The 23,506-nt window shown below is 42.1% G+C and overlaps 1 protein-coding gene across 1 annotated transcript in view; it reads left to right on the plus strand.

The window, feature by feature from the left end:
* The first annotated feature begins 7,291 nt into the window (after positions 1–7,291).
* rnd2 (Rho family GTPase 2) overlaps positions 7,292–23,506 on the plus strand; it is a 28,355-nt gene continuing 12,140 nt past the window's right edge. Inside the window, exons 1-2 of the mRNA XM_084071805.1 lie at positions 7,292–7,553; positions 8,581–8,668. Of these exons, the coding sequence (XP_083927931.1) occupies positions 7,452–7,553; positions 8,581–8,668 (190 nt within the window). The 5' untranslated portion in view covers positions 7,292–7,451. The remainder of the gene's footprint in view (positions 7,554–8,580; positions 8,669–23,506) is intronic.

Below are 23,506 nucleotides of genomic sequence, written 5' to 3' on the forward strand. Positions count from 1 at the left end.
GATAAATGCCTATAAGTTCTAATTGTAAATTGTACATCAGAATGCTGTGGGTGCTTTTTGAGTGCATCTCCTCATTAGCACTGGCATGCACAGTAAACAGGACCATCGTAAAAGTATATAAGATAAAGTAACTATTAGAAGGCTTAGAGGATCAGCTCCAGTAAAGAGACAGCTTTTGATCATCCATTCATCATCTGAAATGTCAAAAGAACACATGACACCCAGTATAGGCCTCCAGATGCACTCCCATGGTCACCTGGCATGCTTAAAGGGCAAGACCACTTTGGTAGAGGTTTGGGTTGTGTATTTACCTTGCCATGATGTAACTCCAAAGGTGGGCACGAAATCAAAAATAATTGCTCCATTGATTAGAAATGGATAATTCAAAATATGCTCCTCATTGACTTACATTGTACGGTAAAATAGCTCTCAAAGTCACTCTTTTAGCACAAAAACGAACGCAAACAAAGTTGATTCAGACAATATAGAACATCACCAAACCCAGTACTGTTTTTTTTTTTAAATAAAAATGTCAACTTCCTGTTGATTTTGCCATTTTTAGTAGAAAAGTAGAAAACCAGGACTGGATCGGCGGATCCGGATCCAGATCTCCAAATAGTAAAATAAACAGGAAGCTGACATTTTTATTAAAAAAAAAAACAGTACTGGGTTTGGTGATACTCTATATTGTCTGAATCAACTTTGTTTGGGTTCATTTACATGTTAAAAGAGTGACTTTGAGAGCTGTTTTACCATACAATGTAAGTCAATGAGGAGCATATTTTGAATTATCAATTTCTAATCAATGGAGCAATTTTTTTTGATTTCTTGCCCACCTTTGGAGTTACATCATGGCAAGGTAACTACACAACCCAAACCTCTACCAAAGTGGTCTTACCCTTTAAGCCGGATTTATACTTAGTTGTGTACCGGTGTCGTACACCGAAAATTACCGATCTACAAGCGTCGCAGCAGGACGCATTGTGAGCTTAGATGTACTAGATCTGCTATCTTCGGTGCGTGACACCCCACGCAACGGAAGCATATCAAGCCCTTTAGGAGAGTTCTTGTATTTTGTAAGTAGGTTACTGAATACACAACATTGTATGCTGGTGTAATTTGGCCTGGATAAAGCACTGTGCCCCGAGTAGAGCTGTCTGCCAGGCAAATTGGCTGAGTCTGCAAGGAGGTCAGAAGGCTGGTCTCTGGAGGTTTGTGTCTGACTATACAGGGATATTTCTCATTTCCACCGGTGTTGGACCCACACTGGAGCCATGTGATCACAGCATTTCACATTTCAGCATATGCATGGGCATGCACACACACACACACACACACACACACACACACACACACACACACACACACACACACACACACACACACACACACACACACACACACACACACACACACACACACACACACACACACACACACACACACACTGCAGATACACTGCATCTACACATGCCCATTTTTCCTACCAGTGGTGTGGACACCTCACTGGGAGGTTACTACTTGGGACCACACTTTTCTTAATGAAATACATATAGTTTCAACTCACAATTTTATCCCTCAAATCAGTTCAAATATAAACATTGTGTGCATGTTCAATGTTATCACAACTGGGCTGTATTTTAAAGGACAATCTTTCCAATGAAAAATGGCAATAAAAGTAAGTAAAGGAAAGTCAACCGAAGAACAAGACGTTTGAGCAGGATATTATTGTTGGTCAGTAGGAATACACTGAGGACACTAGCTGGAGCACTCATCCAATGCCATATAGACTATGCATGCACCTCATGGTGCTATAGCACTACAAAGGCATTACAAACAAGAGTTCAGACCTCTCAAAACAAACTGGTCAGGTTACGACTTGGCCTCATACCTAGAACTGCACTCAAACTTTTTGGGAAAAGTCCTCACAAAGTGTAAAATACCGCCCTCTAGTGACTGGTAGCCGTCTGCCCGTGGGGACGTTGATTTTGGTCCTCATGGTGACACGAATCCCCCACAGGGGTTGGTGTGCATCCAGGTCAGAGTCCCACCATGATACAAAAATGAGTGCACATGCTCACACATGCACACATGTGCATTGAACATTAATGTTTTCATTTCAATTAGTTATTTTTATACATCAGAATTAATTGCTATATATGTTGAAAAGTTAAACTAATTGCATGCAATGCAAAGTTAAAGGTAGGTTATGTATTACTGATGACCTACAAGGCGCCCAAGGGCATGACCTCCATACCTGTAGGATATGATCCAGCCCTACACCCCTTCCCGCACACTTCAGTCAGCAAACACGGGATGTCTGTCCCTTTGACACCCGGCCTAGCCAACCCTCCAAGCATCCTAGACTCCTAGACTCCCTCCTGGTTCCAAGCTGTGGCACAATGACCTCCCGCCCTCCGTCAGTCAGGACTGCAAACTCACTCCTCATTTCCTACGACTGAAAACAGTGTCACCTCTTTCGGCTCATCCCCCTAGAACTCGTTGTATCTTTGTATCTGTACTTGTTGTCTATTTAGATAATAGTTACTGTATGTTATTCAGATGTCCGTTGGTTACTTGTTCATATATGCTAAGTATGCTATTTAGACAGTGGTGGACAGTAACTAAGTAGATTTACTTGAGTGAACTGTACTTGAGTAAATATTTTGAGTAGTATGTGTATATATATTTATTTTTCTTTTTGGGGTGGGGGATTTCTTTTGACATTTCCTAGATTTCAATGAAAAAAACTAAAATACAAAGTAATTATGTTATACTCAAGAACGTACTCAAATACTGGGGATGAGTACTTTGTCCACCACTGAATTTAAACCGATGCACTGTTTGCTTGTCCACAGATGCTAAGATGCTAGATTTGATATTTACCTGCTGTCCTCATTACTTTGTAGAATATACTTGTTTCCATATCTTGTTAATTACTCAACCACTTACCCTGGCCTGGCCTGTTGGTTTTCATAATGCAAATTGCATGCTTTAAGTCTCTCTGGATTGGAGTGTCTGCCAAATTGCAATGAAAATTGTACTGGACTTTTAAAGAGCTCACAGCAGCAAAGCATGATGCTTGTGAGCTTGTGGATCGGCTATTTTTGGCATGTAACACTGTTATGCGACAAAGCTACAGCCACACTCCTAGGAGAGGTGAAAGGTGAAACAAGCAACATTTTCAGTGAGAGGTTCTGCTGAACAACAGTTTCCCAATATGCAATAACCACAATCCCACTTGATCTGGTTCTCCAGTTGCAATCACAGTCCATTGATTTGGCAGCCATTTGTAACCAGGCACTCATTTCCATTGAAACCACCACAGTAGCAGACCTAGGAGAAACAAAAAGACTCAAGAATGACTGGAGATTTATTTTTTTGCATTTTATTTTATTAGTGAAGACAAAGACAGGACATGCAGACAGAGAGCAGAGGAAAGACACAGGTAATCGCTTGGCCAGCCAGGAGTTGAACCGAGGATACACTGATGAGGGCATTCTGCGAATATGCGGTCATGTGGTATATGCACTAGCCGTTCGGCTATCAGACCACCCCGAATGGCTGTTAACTTGATATACCCATATATATTTGCACTTGGTTGTACTGACACCATTCAAGCCTTCAAGGGCTAATAGAATTACATATGGGTGGGTCAGAGTGTTATGGAAACCCAAACTGGAGAATCAATTCCTGTTCAGATCATGCATACCATCAGGGCATGGATAATGGATTTAATTAAACTTTATATCCATTGCTGTTAATTTGTCCTGCATAAATGCATTAAAAACTAAAGGCAGCTTGGCGCCTCCCTTGGATGGTATGCCATTGTAAAAGCCTGTATTCCCTGGGGTTATTAGTGGAGACCTTTAGCAACCTGCTAGCATGGCAGCATGCGGTTAAATGCGGCCTCATCACTTTCTGCTGGCCAATCTTTCCGGCGACCTTTGGATGTATGTAGCCCTATTGCCAGCAGGCGAGGTTGGCATCTTTGGAGAGTCTTTCTTCCAGCGCCATTTCGCTCTCTTCCACCATGAATGAGCCTTTGCCCATTGGGGGGCACCCCAGTAGCGGCATCCTTTTTGCCTCTTCCCCGTCTTTTCCTTGGGAAGCGTAAGCGTAACCGTTGGTCTCTTCCAACTTGGCCACCCCACTTCTGACACCAATGTAATGACCGATGGTAGTAATGATGAAGTAAGAGCTATGACAATGACTCTTTTTTTATTAAAACTCCACACTCCACACAAAAAGCCCCGAAAAACTAAAATACATGACATTCAGAGTGTTCCACATACAACATAATTGACGTAATGTAAAGCACATCAGTCTCCTTCAACACATTCCCATTATAAACAATAACTGAAATAAATGACAATAAAACATTACACAAAAGTGTGTACAACCCGGAACATGCTGGAAAGTCTCTAAAGTCAACCCCAATGATTTGCAACGCAACTACTTGCAACCACTTGCCACCACTTGCAACCACTTGCAACAGTATCCCACTACGCCGACCTGCAACGGGTCAACTCAGACCACTGCAAGTGGTTGCAAGTAGTTGCATAACATCATTGGTGTGGACTGGGCTTAACACTAGCTAATACTGTAGTTTTTATTAATAAGTTGGCAATGCCTCTAAACTGCCCTTCTTTCTGCCTAAATTAGTCACAATGCACAACACAATTGTCACCTAGATACACCATAAGATGCCATTATGCCATGTCATGTGCATGTGCATGTGCATGTGCATGTGCATGTGCATGTGCATGTGCATGTGCATGTGCATGTGCATGTGCACGTCACGTGATAAATGTATCATATACAGAATTTTGATATACCATACCAATTGGTTATAGTTGGATTCCAAAGTTTGTCGGAGGGGGACTCCAAAATGTAATCATATAGTCCTATTGAGAGGCTCCTAAACAATGAAGAGCCAAAAGCTATTTCACTTAAAAAACATGAAAAAGTGCAAACTATTAAGTTCGGCAAACACACTAAATACAAAATTACTTATGGCATCACCATGTACACAAAGAGTATCTTTTTATTTATTTAATAACGTTATTTTTATTAAAGGAGTATCCTACTGACTATTGATTGATTGATTGATTGATGTACTTTATTTAGTAAGACATGAGAACAACAGTACATGGAAGTACAAATTCACGATACAAGGTCTACTAAACTGGAAGACTCATTAAGCACTGAGCTTGTTTAAGATGAGATCCCCATGCACACAAATCATGATGACATATAAGAGACAGACAGATATACACACTACTATACAGAATGTCATACAATCAGCTTACAGGTTACTGGTATGAAGAGTGAAAATATGTACAAGAGAAGAAAAAGAAAAGGGGGGGGGGGGGGGTAGGGGGGTAGGTTAAGACTTAGACAGGGGCCATTTTCGAATTGCAGCCTCCTGAAGGTGTATCTTTAGGGCAGTTTTGAAAGTGAGTAGGGTTTTACACTCCTTTACTCCTTTTGGTAGGGCATTCCACATTTTTGATGAATAGCATGAGAACGAGTTCATTCCCTTTGTTGAGACAAATCTGGGTTGAACATGATTTGTGGAGCTGCCTCTGGTGTTATGATCGTGGACTTCCTTACAGAACATATCTGTGTTAAAGTCACCAAGAACTATTGTCTCTGCATGGTCCACCTATCTATCTGTCTATCTGTCTATCTATCTATCTATCTATCTATCTATCTATCTATCTATCTATCTATCTATCTATCTATCTATCTATCTATCTATCTATCTATCTATCTATCTATCTATATTGACACTATATACAGTAGATTGATCTATCTTTATATATTTCTTTATTTTCTCTTGATAAGTACCCAATTAAGAGTGTGCTGGTTCAGTGACATGCAATATGTTAAACAATTAAATACTCTCTCAAATATTGCTCTATGAATGGAAATTGTGTTATCCTTTTAGCATCATTGTATAATCGTACTGTTTTGCAAACTGTTAATAAAGTATTCAATCAATCAATCAAAAGTTACTCCATGAAATATACCAGCCAAAGCTTGTGCAAATTCAGATTTATTTTTTATGGGAATTTCCCCATCATTGCATTGCACACATGGATGTAGTGAATTACTCGTTACACTTTTGACACCCAATCTGATCCAAAAAAAGGAGAAAAAAATAGTATTGTTTTTTTTAGAGAGAGAGAGAGAAATTACTTCTTACCAGAAGGAGGCGGTGTTGGCGTTTCAGTAAGAAGATTAGGCCTGATCATTGTGATCAAGCAGTTTTGGGATTCGGATCTGTAATAGATTGCACCGCTGGATTGTCCTTCAGAACCAGAAGAACATTGGCAGCACTTCTAATGAATAGTTAACTTACTACCAACCCTGTATGACTCATATAGCTTACCGTTACCGACTAGTAGGCCTACTAACTAACCGAGTTAGTCAGTGCTCTGCGAGGTCTTTGAAGAGCCAGCCTATTATTCCAGCCATCATCAGGCCATTCCAACTTATACATTTTGTTTAATGAATCTCTAACTGTATCTAATATATAGCCTATGCCTACCTACAACAAATTAGTCAGCAAGACCGATCTAGGAGTTGTGTGTGTGTGTGTGTGTGTGTGTGTGTGTGTGTGTGTGTGTGTGTGTGTGTGTGTGTGTGCGTGCGTGCGTGCGTGCGTGCGTGTGTGTGGGGGGGGGGTCTACTGTCAAGAACCTATGTAACATGGGTTCTGAAGAAAAAGGAGTGGACGTCAATATTGGGAAGGCGTGGCTAATAAAAGTACGGGAGTTTTCAGGCAGGGAACAGTGTTGCCATGTCGGCTTATTATAAGCGACTTTGGGCTTCCTTTTCTGTAAAGTTGCTTGTAAGAATTGGTAGTTGGCTGCGAGTTGCGTTTTTTTTAAAAAGTGTACACCTGCTTCATTTAGGCTTCCTTCCAAAACAAATCATTATTATTTAAAAAAGTGGTTCTCAAATGTTTCATGAAAATGTTTTGTGCCGGGGAGCATTTGTTAGAAGAATGTTTCAAAATATTCCAAATACGGTATTCCACGTTTTATTGCAAGAGTTTTTGAAAATAGCAGATCTACAAGCTCACAACGCGTTGTGAGCTTGTAGATCAGATATTTTTAAATTGCCAATGTATAGGAATAGGGTTAGAGCGAGGCAAGCGCTCATGTCGCTTCTTTTGAGCTTGTTTTCATAGACCTGGTTGCTTATTTCCCTCACAAAACCTGGCAACACTGGCAGGGATCTGCTGTGATCGGGGTTAACAGGCTGTCACAAGGCAGGAGCCTGTAACAGTAGTGGGAGTCAGTGTTGTTGTGTCTGGGACAAGAAAGGAGGACCGACTCTTTTTTCATCAATTCTGCCCTGAAGTGTGTTATCTCTTACCGAATGGTGAATGAAACCTGTCTCCGTCCGCCTCAAGAATAGATTCTGACGGGCAAAAAATAATGGATAGTCAAGGCAGCCGATGTAAAATTGTGGTGGTCGGGGACACACAATGTGGTAAAACGGCATTGCTGCACGTTTTTGCGAAGGACTGCTATCCAGAGGTAGGTGTCCTGAAAGTGTGTGCTTTGTTTATACTTCATAGTTACGATCTGACTTTAGTTACTATGTCTGGAAACTGAGATCACACTCACACACCACGAGCTTGTGATTGACTGCAGTACTGCAGTATGTGAATGATCTTTGGACACTTAAACTTTTAGACGTAGGCTATTTAACAAATTACCAGTGGTGTAAAGTAACTAAGTACATGTAATCAAGTACTGTACTTATGTACAATTTTGAGGTATTTTTACTTTGCTGGAGTATATCCATATTTCTGTACTTTTTTTTACATCTCAGAGGAAAATATTGTATTTTTACTCCACTACAATTATTTGAAAATTGTATTTAGATACTTTGTAGATTTGGATTATTAACCACTTCACATTTCAGCCATTTGAAAAAGCTCACTATGCCTAGATGCATTTTGAGCTTGTAGATATGCTATTTTCAAAAGTTTGTACACATTTTATATACATACATTTGGAAACTTGTGAAATGGACCATTCTGCCGAATTAGTACTTTCTACTTTTGATGATTTAAGTACATTTTGATACCAATACCTTTGTACTTTTACTCAAGTAAAATTTGAATACCGGACTTTTACTTGTTATACAGTATTTCTACATTGCAGCATTGATACTTTTACTTAAGTAAATGTGAGTACTTCATCCACCACTGCTGGAAACTGTGAACACACACACACACACACACACACGCACACACGCACACACGCACACACGATGAGTTTGTGATTGACTGCAGTACTGCAGTAGGACGGTCTTTGGACAGTTCAACTTTTAGACCTTATTTAACAGATTTACATTCCACCTGTCGAGAGGTTTTTATTGTTATTGTGATGACAAACTAGGTCATCACGTCATTATATGTTATTCATTTAGTAGCTTCATTAATGCTGGTGTAATTATTTTTCAATGTATACATTACAAATGCCCAGATGTCTTGTGGAACCATTACACTAGCCTACTGCACACAATCCAAGAATCTCTTGTCTGTCTCATTTTCAGAACTATGTTCCCACGGTATTTGAAAACTACACAGCCAGCTTTGAAATTGACAAGCAACGGATTGAGCTGAATATGTGGGACACATCAGGTAAGAGGACTAAACAATGACAAGTCATTCAACATCTCTTCCGTTAGAACACACGCTGTAGAAGCTACTGTGGTGACTGTCCCATTAAACCTTTTAAACAGTCATCATCTCTGACAAATTGCTTTAACCTTGGCAAGTTATGATGACGGACATATTTGTGCTCAGGGCATATCTGCAATTTATGACTGCTGTCTCTGCTGGAAACTGCTGTGGCAGTCATGCCTCTCAGAGAGAGCACTCTGTTTGCATTCCTCTCTGTGCAGCGCTCTGGTTATTCCCATGATCTGCCTGGAGGGTCAGGAGTCTCTAGGGTGGGTCAGAACTGATTCAGACAGGACACCCCTAAAGCAAATCTGATCTACAGATCTCCAACTGTTGCTGTTTTTAAATTCCCACACAATCAAATAGGTCAGCAACAGAATCAATCGAGTGCCGTAAAAGCGTAAACAGACTATTAAGAGTTTATGGAAACTAATAGCCCTTTGTCTTGCTGATAGCTGAATTCACATTTAAAGGCCTTTTGTATATGGATATGGTTCTCAGGCTCAGTGGGAAAGTCATTTTGGGATGCCTCCCATTAAGTGGCTCCCAAGAGACACATTTTCTCTACAAGTAGAGTATACTTGTAATGCCCAGCTTGGTGGAATGCCATGCTCTACCTTCAATTCTCAGGATGGATTGTTTTTTTTACTGAGATCTGTCCTCCTGATATTCTGCATCTCTCATGCATATCTCTACCCAGTGGTATTGGCTTATCTGACCATACATGTCCTGAATAGCCTAGGCTATCTGTATCTCATCATTCCCATCTTTGACTAAAGCCCAGAGTAAGCAACTTGCCCAGGGGAAATTCCTAAAATTGACATAAACATTCCCAAACTTATATTTCCAGTAAATGATGGGGTATTTTTGTTTTAGTTATATGGTCTTATAAGCCTGAAGGAATGTTGTTTTTGCTTGTACCTTGTGGTGACCCAGAGAGTAAATCTACTTTGTCTGTCATTCGGGGCCAGAGGTCAGGGTGCTTTGCGGCTAGGAGACACCACTCAGATGGGTTCATTTTATCTTGGCTAATTATGCACTGGGAGCCCATCTTTAAATCCCTACACTACCACCTCTGGCAATGCTAGACTTTTATTTTCAACCAAGAGCCCCCACCACTATAAACATGATGTCACCCTACCCATAGGGTACTTTTGTGTGTGTGTGTGTGTGTGTGTGTGTGTGTGTGTGTGTGTGTGTGTGTGTGTGTGTGTGTGTGTGTGTGTGTGTGTGTGTGTGTGTGTGTGTGTGTGTGTGTGTGTGTGTGTGTGTGTGTGTGTGTGTTTTCGTAGCTTCGTCTCTGCACTATTATTCAGTGATTCATATCAAACACAGATGTTCATATTTTCTCAACGTGAACATTAATTAGCTCACATTTAGTGGCTTTCATCTGAATAAAAGGCAAGCCTCCTATCTTTCCTCTCTGCATTTTTAGTGTACACCACTCACTTCCTCTGTGGTTCCATGTCTCTCATGTTCGGTGGCAGCAGCAGCAATTTACTGCCCAGGGCCACTTCAGCTGCTGGTGCTCTATCTGAACCCACTACTGCAGTCACTGTGGAGATACATTTGCATTAGTCAATCCCCCATTGACCTTCATAAGACAAAACCATAACCACCACAAATATGTTTTTTCCCCTTTCTAGTGCACAGTAACATCCTGAGTGTTAATTTAACTCTGAGAGTGTACACATGTAATAAACATAATAACAAACATAAAAGCCACTTTGAGTACTCAGAAAAGCATATGTATTATTATTATTAACACTCGGGATTTTACAGTATGAAGATAACTTTCATCCTCTTTGTGGATTTTTCACTGAGGTTTTCTCTTCCTGTTAGGAATTATTTGTGGTGATGGTGGCCTGCTGCGGTTAACTCCATTTAGAAAGCATTATTGCTTATTATTTGAGGTGAGATTATTTCAGGAACTCGTGCTCAGCCTCACTCACACTCCTGATGTGGAAGGATATGTATTGCCATTAACAAAGCCTCTGGCTTATTGTCTCAGCACGGAAGCAGACCATTGATTAGTTTAGGCTCATTGATTGTGTTTACTTCTGAAGGTCTTGCACTCTAGCTCTCTTAGGACAGGCGAGAAGAAGGGTATCGTGTTGATCTAATTGAGGTCATTTCTTTGGGGGGGGGGGGGGGGGCTTAACTCTGTGTGTGTTATGTGTTTGTTTGTGAGACACTTGAATGGAATGTTTATTTTAAGAAGCATTAACCAAAACAAAGGCCTTATGGCTTCTAGGGACCAGAGGGCAACTTTCAGTACTGTTTTGTATTCTGCTCTGCATTCAACTTTGGACCATCTGGAGAATTAAGTCAATTAGAAACTAATTGAATGGAATTTAAATTAGAAAACATGTGTGTGTGTGTGTGTGTGTGTGTGTGTGTGTGTGTGTGTGTGTGTGTGTGTGTGTGTGTGTGTGTGTGTGTGTGTGTGTGTGTGTGTGTGTTAGATGGGGTAATCTATTTCATGCAGCACAGCTATCTTTTGAATTGAGTAACACATTGAGGTAGTTGCTGACATTTTTTTTTTTTTTTTTTCTGGCCAAGTGTCAGAACATTTTGGTCAGTATCAACATCTTCAAGCAACAGTTACAGAATGGCTATGGGCCAATCAGCAATAATTGGTGCTCATTTGGTCTCACTGGTTGCCAGTTTAGCTACAATGTCTACTTTCTCTCTTCCTGAAATGGCTGTTTTCTGGGAAATATTTAGACTGACCATGCCTCTGTTAAGCTCCCACTGACCCGTGGGAGGGATGTCTCAAGTCCTGACAGGCTGGGTTTGTGCAAGGTCCTTACAGCAATTCCATCATGTCTCCTTCTGTTTCTGATATCCTGTGTACTCATGCCCGGCCCCATTGTAATTTAAAAGTGGAAGTGTAAAACATCATGCTTTTGGAGTATGCTACTTTCTGACCAAGTGTTGTGTGACGTGACACTAGACAAGAAATAAAAATAAAACGTCAGTTGGAAATATGTTTAGGTTTAAGTCTCTTTCTAAACAGCCCTCCTTATTCTATGCTTTCCCTTTACACCTTGCAAATGGCAGATCTGCATGCAATTCATAGACATTGGGATTGTTGTTTTCACTCGAGATAATGACAAGACACGGTGCTGTTCCATCAACTACATGCCAGAGCTCTGGCAAGTTTGCTGTATTTTAACACACACACACACGCACACGCACACACACACACACACACACACACACACACACACACACACACACACACACACACACACACACACACACACACACACACACACACACACACACACACACACACACTTCCACATTCCTTTGGTGTCTATGTGTTCATTAAACTCAACATTCTGAGTGCACTGGACCAGTAGGCCATCCAGAGGGCTGTAAAAACAAGCTTTAGTTTGGAAGGCCTTCCATTCCTCAACCCTTTCCACTTGATTAATCTTTAATGGAGAGTGAGTGAACTACAACCGCTATGCAGGGATGAAATAAAACCAACAGACACCCCCCCCCTCCCCTCCCCCGTTTCGACCCATAACTCTAGTCTGTATCCCTCTGGAGCTGGGGGGGGGGGACGCCGACGCTTTGCTCAGCTCAGAAAGTACTTTCAGGCTTGATATCATCTGAGCAGCAAACATGCTGATCAGAGGAGATCAGGTGGGATTATACAATTATTGACTAGCTGCAGCTTTTGCCAAATTTATTTTCTCTCTGCATTTCTGGATCCCTGCCTGGATATTACTTTAGAATTTTTAAAAGCACAGGATTTTAATATACCTAAGGTTACTTTTTTTTGTGGGGATCATGAATGGGATGCTGTTGTAGGCAATGATGACAAAAAAGAAAAGCTTTACATTTATTTCTCACCATCCTCAAATGAGGTTGATGTCTTCTTATGAGCTGCTATTTACAGTTATTAATATACGCATTGTGCTCAAGCCATGTACTAACTGTACATAATACTCCCAGCGTTCTATTTGACCAACTTATGGCAATAAGTGCCTAAATAGACCTGTTTTGATCATTCATAGTTGAATTGCAGGCACACCTCTGACCTCCGTGTTAAGGAAAGAGCATCAGGATGTTTTTGGGTCATTCGTAACCAAAGAATGCTACAATATTTTCAGAATATGACCCCTGGACTTCATTGAATCCGCAATGACGTAAAACCTCTTTTGTAGAAAGCCCCTCTCTATACCCACAGAAACCAGTTCATCCCTTTGCACAGGTGATAAGATAATGTGCTTCATACTGTCATTATACCACCATTAGAGTGCTGCATTTGGCACACAAATGTATTGTAAAGGGGCTTTATATCTATTGTTTCAACACTACTTCCCTAGGAGGCTCATTACTGATAATGGGAAGGATGCAGCCCATACTATTTTTAGGGCATGTCAAGCATAATATTGAGAGCACTTCACATGCATTGAATTACTGAAAGGGACCCGCTGTATAAAAACGTATGTGGGTTCCTGTTTTCGAAAGCCACCTCGTTGGGCAACAATCGCTTGTTGAATTGTGTTCAAATACAGAAAAAGTGAAAACAGGAGAGGGTCTCTAATAACACAGTCACTGCCATGTTGGCTTTTAGCAGGAGTTGGAAATAAACCAATGCTGTTGTCAGGTCTCCAGTCTCCATAGATAGTGTTAGGATGCCTGTGGTGGTATTTTTGGACACAGAGGGTTGACCGTGTTCTCTGCTGTGGCCCTGGGCTCTCAACAGTTATAGGGGGAATATAGTATGCCATCTCTCCCTCAAAGCTCTCAGCCCACGGCTTGGCAGTTTTGGGATAAGCATGTAGCCTCTCTGTCAGGCAGTGCTAGGGCTTAGATCATTCTATCAATGACTTTCTCGATTAATCAAATAATCGAGAAGCATGTTTTTTTTATACAGTTTTTACGTTTTTATATATAGCAATGAGTCGACATCAACTGATTAACCACTTAAGCCCTATTTTATACTTTGTTGCACAACGGTGTCACACAAAATAGTAAACATAGCAGATCACATATCTTCTTATAGAGCTGCTATTTTTGATCTGCTTGGCTATTTTTGCTGTTGTAAAAAAAATAACAAAAAGCAAACAAGTAAGTGGTGTCCACAATGTACGAGCATTGGAAGCGCAGCATTTGTTTGTATCATAGGCCTACAGTATGCTGTACTAATAGAAAGACTAATACAGCTACACAACTAGATAATGTGATGAGGATTTTTTTATTTTTTATTTTTATTTAATCAGCAATTATACTTTGAAACAAAAGGGAGAAGGGCACACACCGGTATTGGTGAGGTGCTGCTGACCGTGGTAAATAAATATGAGAGTAAAGAAAAGGCTGCACACTTGTAGCCACGATGCAGGATTTATTTGAATGACAAATCAATGTTTCAAACTCGCAAAGTCTTCTTCAGGGAATAACACAGTAGAGAAAACAACCTCACATTTATAGGGGAGGTCACAGGTGATCTCCATTGGAGGTGTGCTTTCAATCAAGATTCAATCAGGTAGCCTTAACTGGGCAGGTAACACATGCACTTGTCAAATGTTAAAGACCCACAATGTGGGTACATATTAAAGATATTATCGCAAGTCCATGATGTGTAATAATACATTTAAAACTTTTTGAGTAATCATAATTAATACACATTTCACAAATATCTACCAAAAACATTTAATAAATATTTCACAAATATTTAAGGACATCTGAAAAGCCTAGAGACAACAGAGAATAGTATAATAGCAAGACCCTTTTAAAGGGATAGCAAAAGGCACTATGTGAATTGTAAAAAAAAGTGAGAAAACACAGGGAAGTTCCAAGGTCAAACTCCTGAAAGAGAGAAGGCCAGATTAATAAGGAACCTGATGAAGGTCTATTAATGACCTATACAAATTACAATTACATTGGACATGCATCAACTGTTTTGGGACGCAGTGCATTCAGATTGAGAATACAAAGTCAAAGGGTATTGTATATACATCAAAAAACAAACATAATTGGGTACAGATACTGTACTTCCACAAACATACATTAAATGAAATTAAGGGACAGAAGTAGAGGGAAATAGGTTTGAAAGAAGAGGGTCGCCCCCTCTTCTGTTGACAGAGACTTTTTCGATACCTACATAACGAATAGCAGAGATGTGATGGCCGGCCTCGAAGTGCGCGGCAACAGGATAGGCAATATTTTTGCACCTATTAGAGCTGCGGTGCTCAGCAATGTGAGTCTTCAGGGCATAATACTTGCCACGGGGCAATAGATTATGTATAGTATATCACCCCTTTTGTGGTACACGTAATAATACTTTTGATGGGAATGAGTTTTCCCTGAATGAGGGTGCTCATGCACGCACGCACGCACGCAAGCACGCACGCACGCACGCACGCACGCACGCACGCACGCACGCACGCACGCACGCATGCACACACACCCGGTGTGGTTAAGCATGTCAGTGTATGGGAATTTAAACAGCCCTGACCCCCCTCACCCACCCCCCTCCCTATTGTGCCTCAGCAATTATACTTGACATACCTTTCCAGAAAACATGTTTTCAATGTATGATTATTTTGGGGTATTTCACCCTTTCTGAACAATCTTAACCACTTTCAATCTGACATTCCTATTTTGAGCATGTCATTATAACCGGCTATTTTCACTCTTCATCGTATGGCAAAGTATATAGGGCATAAGTGGTACATTTCCAGCCATTCTAACGTACATTGTTACCTACTCCACTGCACCATGCCCTGATGAGCGCCCGTGGCTTTGCAGAGAAAAGCCGTAATCCAGCCTGCTGGGCTGGACGTCTTACTGCTCAGAAACATCCTGGGTGGGCAACCTGCTACGCCTCTGTCCCAGGAGCCCTGGAAGGCTCTCTGATTCATACACCATTTATTACAAGAAGGTCATGGTGCTCAAGGGGAACTACTACTACAACAATAATAATTCCATATTTGCAAGGTGTTATAGGAAAGCATAGAATAAAGTGGGCTGTTTAGAAATAAGAGAATACCAGCACTCTGCAGGGCAGACAGAACAAATGTACATTTTGGCATCAAGCCATCATCACCGTATCTTATAGTGTTTCTTACAACGCTGATGAAGGCTTGATAAATAATAGTGCCTTAAAGGACACTTCCGTGAGTGCTGGTATTCTCTTATAGAGAATTATAATTGGAAAGTAACTCTTCTAGATTCTGCACCCGGTAAGAAAGCTCAGTAATATTGAAACGAGTTGGAGTCGTGCTCGCACCCTTTGTGTAAAGAAGTACTACTAAAAAGCCATAGGTTTCTGAACGCGAAAGTGACAAAAGGTTGCACTGCAAAATCCTGAATGTTAATTTAACTCCTGACCTAATAGTGTAGAAATGGACCCCCTGAGTGTTAAATGAACTACGGTAAAGTAAACGCACCAGAGCTTTCTGTCAGGCTGCAGTTTGCCAGGCTGTGTGCAATGGCAAAAAAAGTGTCTCTCTCTCTCTTTTATCCTCTGTTCTTTTCCTTCATCTGTGTTCCCCGTCGCTGTGATAGCTCATTAGTCAGGGTGGCTGGTGAAGCACGGGGCTGAGCTGACCCGGAGTCAGGGACAAAGTGAAGCGGAGGGAGGTGTGGGTACGAGCTCTGTGTGAGAGACCCAATCACTGACGGGAACACATATGTATAGGCTATAATTAACCCATTTAGACCTGGAAAGCATCTGTGTCATTTTAGATCTCAGCTAAGTATATAGCAACATAGTCTTTTCAGAAAACTGTTAGGATTTAGAAGGCATTTCGTTGCTGTCGGGCAGAAACCTCTTATCTCCATTTTCAGTCTGATCTCACACAATTTAGTATACATTGCACGGACCCAGTGCACGTCATTCCGTGCATAGTCGCCTAGAAAACCCGAAAATCTGCGCATATGTACGGCGAGTCCCGTGGTGGGCGTAACCGGTTGCAACCTGGAAGCAGAGCAGTCCCCACAACACAATTTACGATTCTGTGCCTATCGGAACATAACTCAAACGGCACTGAGTAGGCTCAAGCGAACGTCGCAACGCTCGGGACGCCAACTCGTTCGCTTTAGCTCACTCGGTGGTCCCTCACGTGGCTCCAGTTCGCTCGAGACTGTGCGCCTCAAAAATGGTTTAGTCAATGGGGGAGATGCAAGGCGGCTATGCACGGAATGACACTCCGTGCAATGTATACCTACTCCACTGCACTCACAAAATAAGTTGTGTGAGATCGGGTTGCTATTTTCTAACTTTTTGCGTTTTTTTCCCGTAAATGAATGCCCTACTTGATCATACTACGTCACACAAAAGTACCTAAAATAGCAGATCTACAAGCTCGAAACACGGCTGGAAACGCCTCTGGAAAGCAGCACGAAGCGACGCGTTTTGAGCTTGTTGATCTGCTACTTTTGCTATTTTAGAATTTTAATCCTGAAAAGTAACAGTGTAGGTTTCCACCTGACAGACACGATTTGTAGAATCGGTCTCAGGGCTAAATGGGTTAACGCACCAAATATCTAGTCTCAGAGGCACATAAAAGCACACACACGCACACACACACACACTCGCACACACACACACACACACACACACACACACACACACACACACACACACACACACACACACACACACACACACACACACACACACACACACACACACACACACACACACACACACACACACACACACACACACACACACTCTCACACTTACACATCTATGCCTCACGTGCACGCTGACACAACCATGCAAAGCTGCTTAGCGCCACCTGGTCCACGCAGGGCACACACCCAAAGGTTCTGCTCATCTCCATGTGTCTACAAAGCATCACACATGTTGTTTACCCGCCTGTACAGTCACTGCAGCTCAGGGTGGATATCTTAAGATAGCCCTCCAATCGTGTATGAACTCTTATATTGTCGCAGTCAGGCAGAAGCCATCTATGTCCAAAACCACTACTTTTAAGGAAATAGGAAAAAATGAACCAGTGTTCCAATGGATCCAATGTAGTTATTAAGCTCTTGTTAATAATTTGCATTGGTTAAATATTTATACAACCACTTTAAACCTGGCTTCCCTATTTTGGGCATAGGCAAAGGAATTTCAAATTCTTCCAAATTTGTAAAAAATATAAAATAAAAACAAATTGCAAAAATAGAAGATATAGAGCGTGCCAAAAATCCTGAAGGGGGCGTCAACAAGTGTCTTTTGGTAGCAGCGGACATCTTTGAGGGGTATAAACCAGGTTGACTTAACATTGCCCAAAACAAACATGTCTGCGCTACTATGCCGCGCCCCCCCGGTGGTGACGACGCGTTGGCACGCTCTATAGAGTGAGTTTGTAGATTGGGTATTTTTGCTGCCTTTTCTTGAAACTATCATACGACAAACTATAAAATAAAAAAAGAGAATTAATTTATAGAAAAAAAAGATGAAATATGGCGATTCAAGGTTTCTGCCAGACAACAATATCTAGTACAAGAGGAGACGGTGACCATGGATACGGCAGCAAGCCTCATGCTGCATGATGCAGTCTCAAGCCTAATTTATGCTCCGTCATGCCATAGTGTGGCGTGCTGAGAATAGCAGACTTACAAGCTCAAGCCCAAACGTGTTGTGAGCTTGTAGGTCGGCTATTCTCGGCACGAGACACTGCCGTGTGACGAAGTATATGAATCAGGCCTCAAACTGCATCCCACTGTGCCAAAGCTCGGTAATTTGTTTTAATACCATGTCCAGTGCTGAACAGCTCTGCACACTGCTGATAGCGAGGAGTAATCGTAACAAGTAGTTATTAGCGATTGAACATTTGGCAGTCATTCCTATAAGGCGCACTTGGGTTTTGTAATGTTGAGAAAAAGAGTACTTAAGGGTTTTTAATTAGCTCTCATTGACGGAGACTGCGGAGCTCTGCGGTATAATAGGACTATTATAATGAGTGACAGACAGTAATTAAAGTTGTTACATACAGTAAAATCCAGAGTGTTCATGTAACTCTGAGACACTAGTACAGAGTACACTCTCAGAGTAAAAATGGATACATTTAAACACTGAGGGTTTTACTGTGCATGGGGATGCCACGTGCTCCTTTTGGGTTGTGAGGACCCAAGTTTGAATCTGCCTCCCAGTGTCATGTTTTACATGTCTGTCTGTCCTCCATCTCTCTGCACAATATGACAAAAAGTAAAAGTTGTATATCATACAGACATGTGTTTCATTGACAAGCAAGAGGAAAGGGGCAGAAACAACTAAATAGAAATACTTGTATTTATTATTATATTTGTAATTATAGAAATATATAAGTATACAATATTCGTGTGTGTGTGTGTGTGTGTGTGTGTGTGTGTGTGTGTGTGTGTGTGTGTGTGTGTGTGTGTGTGTGTGTGTGTGTGTGTGTGTGTGTGTGTGTGTGTGTGTGTGTGTGTGTGTGTGTGTGTGTGTGTGTGTGTGACACTGTGTGGTTAAGCCAGTGTATGGGAATTTCAACAGCCCTGACCCCCCCTCACCCACCCCCCTCCCTATTGTGCCTCAGCTGACCAGAGGCGGGATGGGGGGTTGATGAGTAGCTCTTGGAAATTATTTAGTTTTTTTGGGAGGGGGGCACAATGATGTTGGGAAGCACAACAGCTGCCTGGACCAATAGGCTAGGGTATAAAGGGGTGGGTGGGGGAGTAGGTGGATGGGATGATGGGTGAAGCGGAGGGGGGGTGCGTATGAGTGCATGTAGACCATGCTATAAGAGGAGCTAGTGTTCAAGCCCATTGAAAAGTGGGAAACGGAGACAGAAGGAGAGGTGTACATCTGTGCCTATTCCCTTACAGCCCTGCTGAACCCGAGCCCTCGGGCTTTGTGTCGCATTGTGGTTCAGGTTTGATGGTGGCACCTGGGAGACTTGACCCACCCGGGTCCTCCGGGAACATGGGCCGCACAAAAACTGACTGTGTTGTTTCCCCCCCCCAACACTCAGTCTCAGAGCTTAATATACACATCCTTCCTATAGCTTGTTTGAAATGACAAAACCTGCTTACTGTTGATCATGTCACTGGTAGGCAGGTCGGTGAACTGCCCACAGCTCTCCTCTGATACACAAAGTGAGCAGACAGAAATGGTGCCATCTTATAATGAACATTGGTGAGGACCAATTATATGAGGCTAAAGGTTGACACAGAAAACTTTCTGTGTAGCTGTTGTCACTTATAGTTCATTGAATGCTGTCAGGTTAACTCCCACTCATTGGCAGTATTTCCATGCAGCAGCATCCATTGAGCGATTGAGTCATGCGGGACTCACACGGGGAGCTATGGAAATCTCTCTCTCTCACCATCCCTCCCTCTGGACCGGTCCCTCTGGCGAGTTGCTTCAGAACCCACAGCGATGGCCAGCTTTGATCAGCCCACTTCAAACTGCTGCATTGACTGGCTGTGTCTGTATAGGCTCCCAGGGGCGGTGTCCGTCCCGCCTTCCACCTCCACGAGAGCGAAGCCCCTCTCGGCGTTCACCCAGCCGACCGTAAGGGGATCAGGGCCTGCTGGTCGGGTCTCTCACCTCCCCTCCTTCACCAGCCCCTCAATCGGGTCCCCTCTGCCTGCAATGTCCCCCGTGCACCACAGCCTCAATCATTTATGCATGACTTTATTTATATACTTTCTCTTTGCCGCTGCTTTTGTGGAAGTAGAATTGCACTTGGATGAAGTGGCCTGTTCTTCCTGAGGGCCTCCCCAGGGAGCTGCACAGTGGGCTGGGGATGGATAGGGCTATGATAGGGATGTGTTTGGATTGTGGGTTTTATGATGGGGGAAGGAAGGGTGGGCGTAGATAGACCAGGGGAATGTCCTTTTTCACTCTTCACAAGTTCTCTATTAATTTGCTCATAACATGTTTCCTGAATACGCTTCTCCCCTGTCAGAGAGATAGCTGGAGACCAGAAAGCCTCTTTCAATGTCACTACTCTAATGAAAGTCCTCAGCCAGGGACATGAGATTAAAAAAGAGAGAGAGAGAAAATTAATGACGGAGAATTGAGAGCAAGGCGACCGTGAAAGTAAAGCATCCGATCTCTGCTGTTTTACAGCCGAAAGAAAATTTAAAAGGTGACAATGTAAATGTTTCCTTTGCAAGTGTGTGTGTGTGTGTGTGTGTGTGTTTGAGTACAAGGGCCTTTTCAGAACAGAACTGAATCAATTGCTGCACAGTAATCCACCTCCTTCTCATTTTAAGTAAATGGCGACCCAGCCTTCAAACGTCACTTTTTCTTAGTTTTTACATATTTTTGTGTGTCTTCTACCCCTCAAAAAGAAGAAAAAGAAAATAATTTTGAACACACTTTTTTGTGGTCTGGTTATTTCTTAAAATGTGTACATGAACAGGCTGTTTGATTTGCTGACCATAGTTACAGTGTGTAAATAGGGGCTGCTTGTAATAATCCCATCCGGCAAGGATGTACTCTGCCGTGAATTTGTATTTTATTTGTTTATCTGTGAATATAAAAATATACATTTTTCAGCTAATCTCTTAGTTACACCAACATTGGTGTAACCAGCACCGTTGTGAAGCAGTTTGTTTAATATGCTAAATGATGAAAATGATAAAGATCGCTTCGTGTATTTTGATTAACCCTTTGGGTCCGGTAATTTTTGAAGCTTTTCCCACTCAAAGGTTTCAATGAAGGCACAATGAAGCTTTGCCCACAGTCAAGCACAGCCTTACCGTATTTGGTAAAGCTCTTCCCGCAGCGTGGGAAAAGCAAAAATAAATAAAGTGCCTTCATTGAAAATTCCCCAAACAGCCAAGAACAGGTTGTTTGCCGTTGCAGCTGAAAAGGGTAGTGTTTTTTTTTTTTAAAGCTAAAACCTTTTATAACAATGGCCCTTATCAAATACAATATATTTTTGAATAACAGCATAAAATTGACCTGTGTGTGGTATACTCAGTATTTTGCTGGGTATCCTTTTACGGACCCACTCCTGGGAGGCGAGCTCACAACCTGTTTCCTGATGTCCTTTGTCTGATCTCATCAGTTCACTTAAGCTTTCCCATAACACAGAAATGCATACTATTTCACTTTCAAAATATGCAGGAATTGGCCAAAACATATTTGGGAATACAATTTGGAGTCTTTTTGCAGATAGGTTTGAAATACATTTTAGCCACAAAATATATCTTTTTACATATCGGAGTATCCAAATTATGTACCATTTCTTATGTATTTTATAGAATAGAAAAGGATGAAACTGGATATTACACTTCCCCCACCCCTTCTCAAGACCACCAGTAATGACTTCTCTGCATCCTAGACGACCTAAAATATGAACTTATGATATGACGTTTTTGGAGTCTAAGTTGGGAATGTTGCAATGAACCAGAATCCTATACTCACTGACAAGTTGAAGTGGTTGTGTGTGTGCAAAAGAACAATTTAATTGCTTGCGTCTTTTTTTGAATGGTGTTATTTGGTGTATCTTGTCTAAACATTTTGATGCTGCAGCTGCTTTCAGTAGTCTGGATTTGAAGGCTGCTGCGCTGAGAGGAAACAGAACACAGACAAATAAAAAGAAGAAAAAAATAGAATTGGCTTGGTATTCCGTAGAGTTGACTGCAAGCCAGCCGTTCGCACAGCCATTTGATTTCCTCATATGAAGAATAATTCTTACAGTGGACTCTTCAATAATTCCAGAGAAGGAATGGTGTCAAGGTGCTTTGGTTCATTGGTTGTAACAATAAATGGGCAAAATAAGACATTTCAATAATTCCTGAGAATGCATAATCCAAACTGCTCTGGTTGCACAGATAAATAATCGTAAGAATAAGGGAAACTTACATCTAAACACAGAAATCTCCTTGGAATAACTGGAGTTTGGATCAGTACACCATCAAACCATAACATCTCAAGAGAAAACAGGCAATTGTATAAAAAGCTGCAAGGGGCAAACCAATGAACAGGGAGGATTCTTGTTTTTGTGCGTGTGTGAGCGTGTTCTTTTTCGAACAGGGAAGAGAAAGCTATGGACAGAGACGGGAGCATGGAGTGACAACAGAAACAGCATGATCTGATATTTAAAGGAAGCGAGTCACAGCGTGAACCTGAGCCTGAGACAGACACACAGATCAAACAGCAGGAGATGAAATGCATAGCTATTTCTCAGGTGGAATGACGTGTGGGGGGGGGGTAGGGGCCGGGGTTGGGGGGGGGGGGGGCGGCAAAGAGGAAAGAGACAGAGGACACACACTCCATCATCACCATATCCCCAGGGGCAGCTGAGACTGGCGGTAACGGGCTGTGTCCCCTCCCTACGTTGTCGGAGGTGGGTGGGCCAGCAGCTTCTTTTCAACCTGCACACGGAGGAGACACACGGGTATTAACTCCTCTACAGTAATGTTAGGCCTTTGAGAAGATCTGTCTGCTGTCGGCCCATCAAAGGCTGCGTTTGTGAACTGAAGCGAGGGGGGTTGGGGGGGGGGTGGCATTGGGCTTTGATCGATATCCCCTCTGAGGAGGCTGCAGATATGGAAGGTTAAATGCCATTTAACCCGCTGTCACCCCTGCTGTCCCACCTGTGTGCTGATGCCTTTGAAAACCTGACATAGCCATCTCTATTACAGATCAGCGACTTTGTGTGTGTGTGTGTGTGTGTGTGTGTGTGTGTGTGTGTGTGTGTGTGTGTGTGTGTGTGTGTGTGTGTGTGTGTGTGTGTGTGTGTGTGTGTGTGTGTGTGTGTGTGTGTGTGTGTGTGTGTGTGTGTGTGTGTGTGTGTGTGTGTGTGTGTGTGTGTGTGTGTGTGCGTGCGTGCGTGCGTGCGT

Source organism: Gymnoscopelus microlampas (genome assembly GCF_963454915.1).
Source record: "Gymnoscopelus microlampas genome assembly, chromosome: 11".
Taxonomy (NCBI): Eukaryota; Metazoa; Chordata; class Actinopteri; order Myctophiformes; family Myctophidae; genus Gymnoscopelus; species Gymnoscopelus microlampas.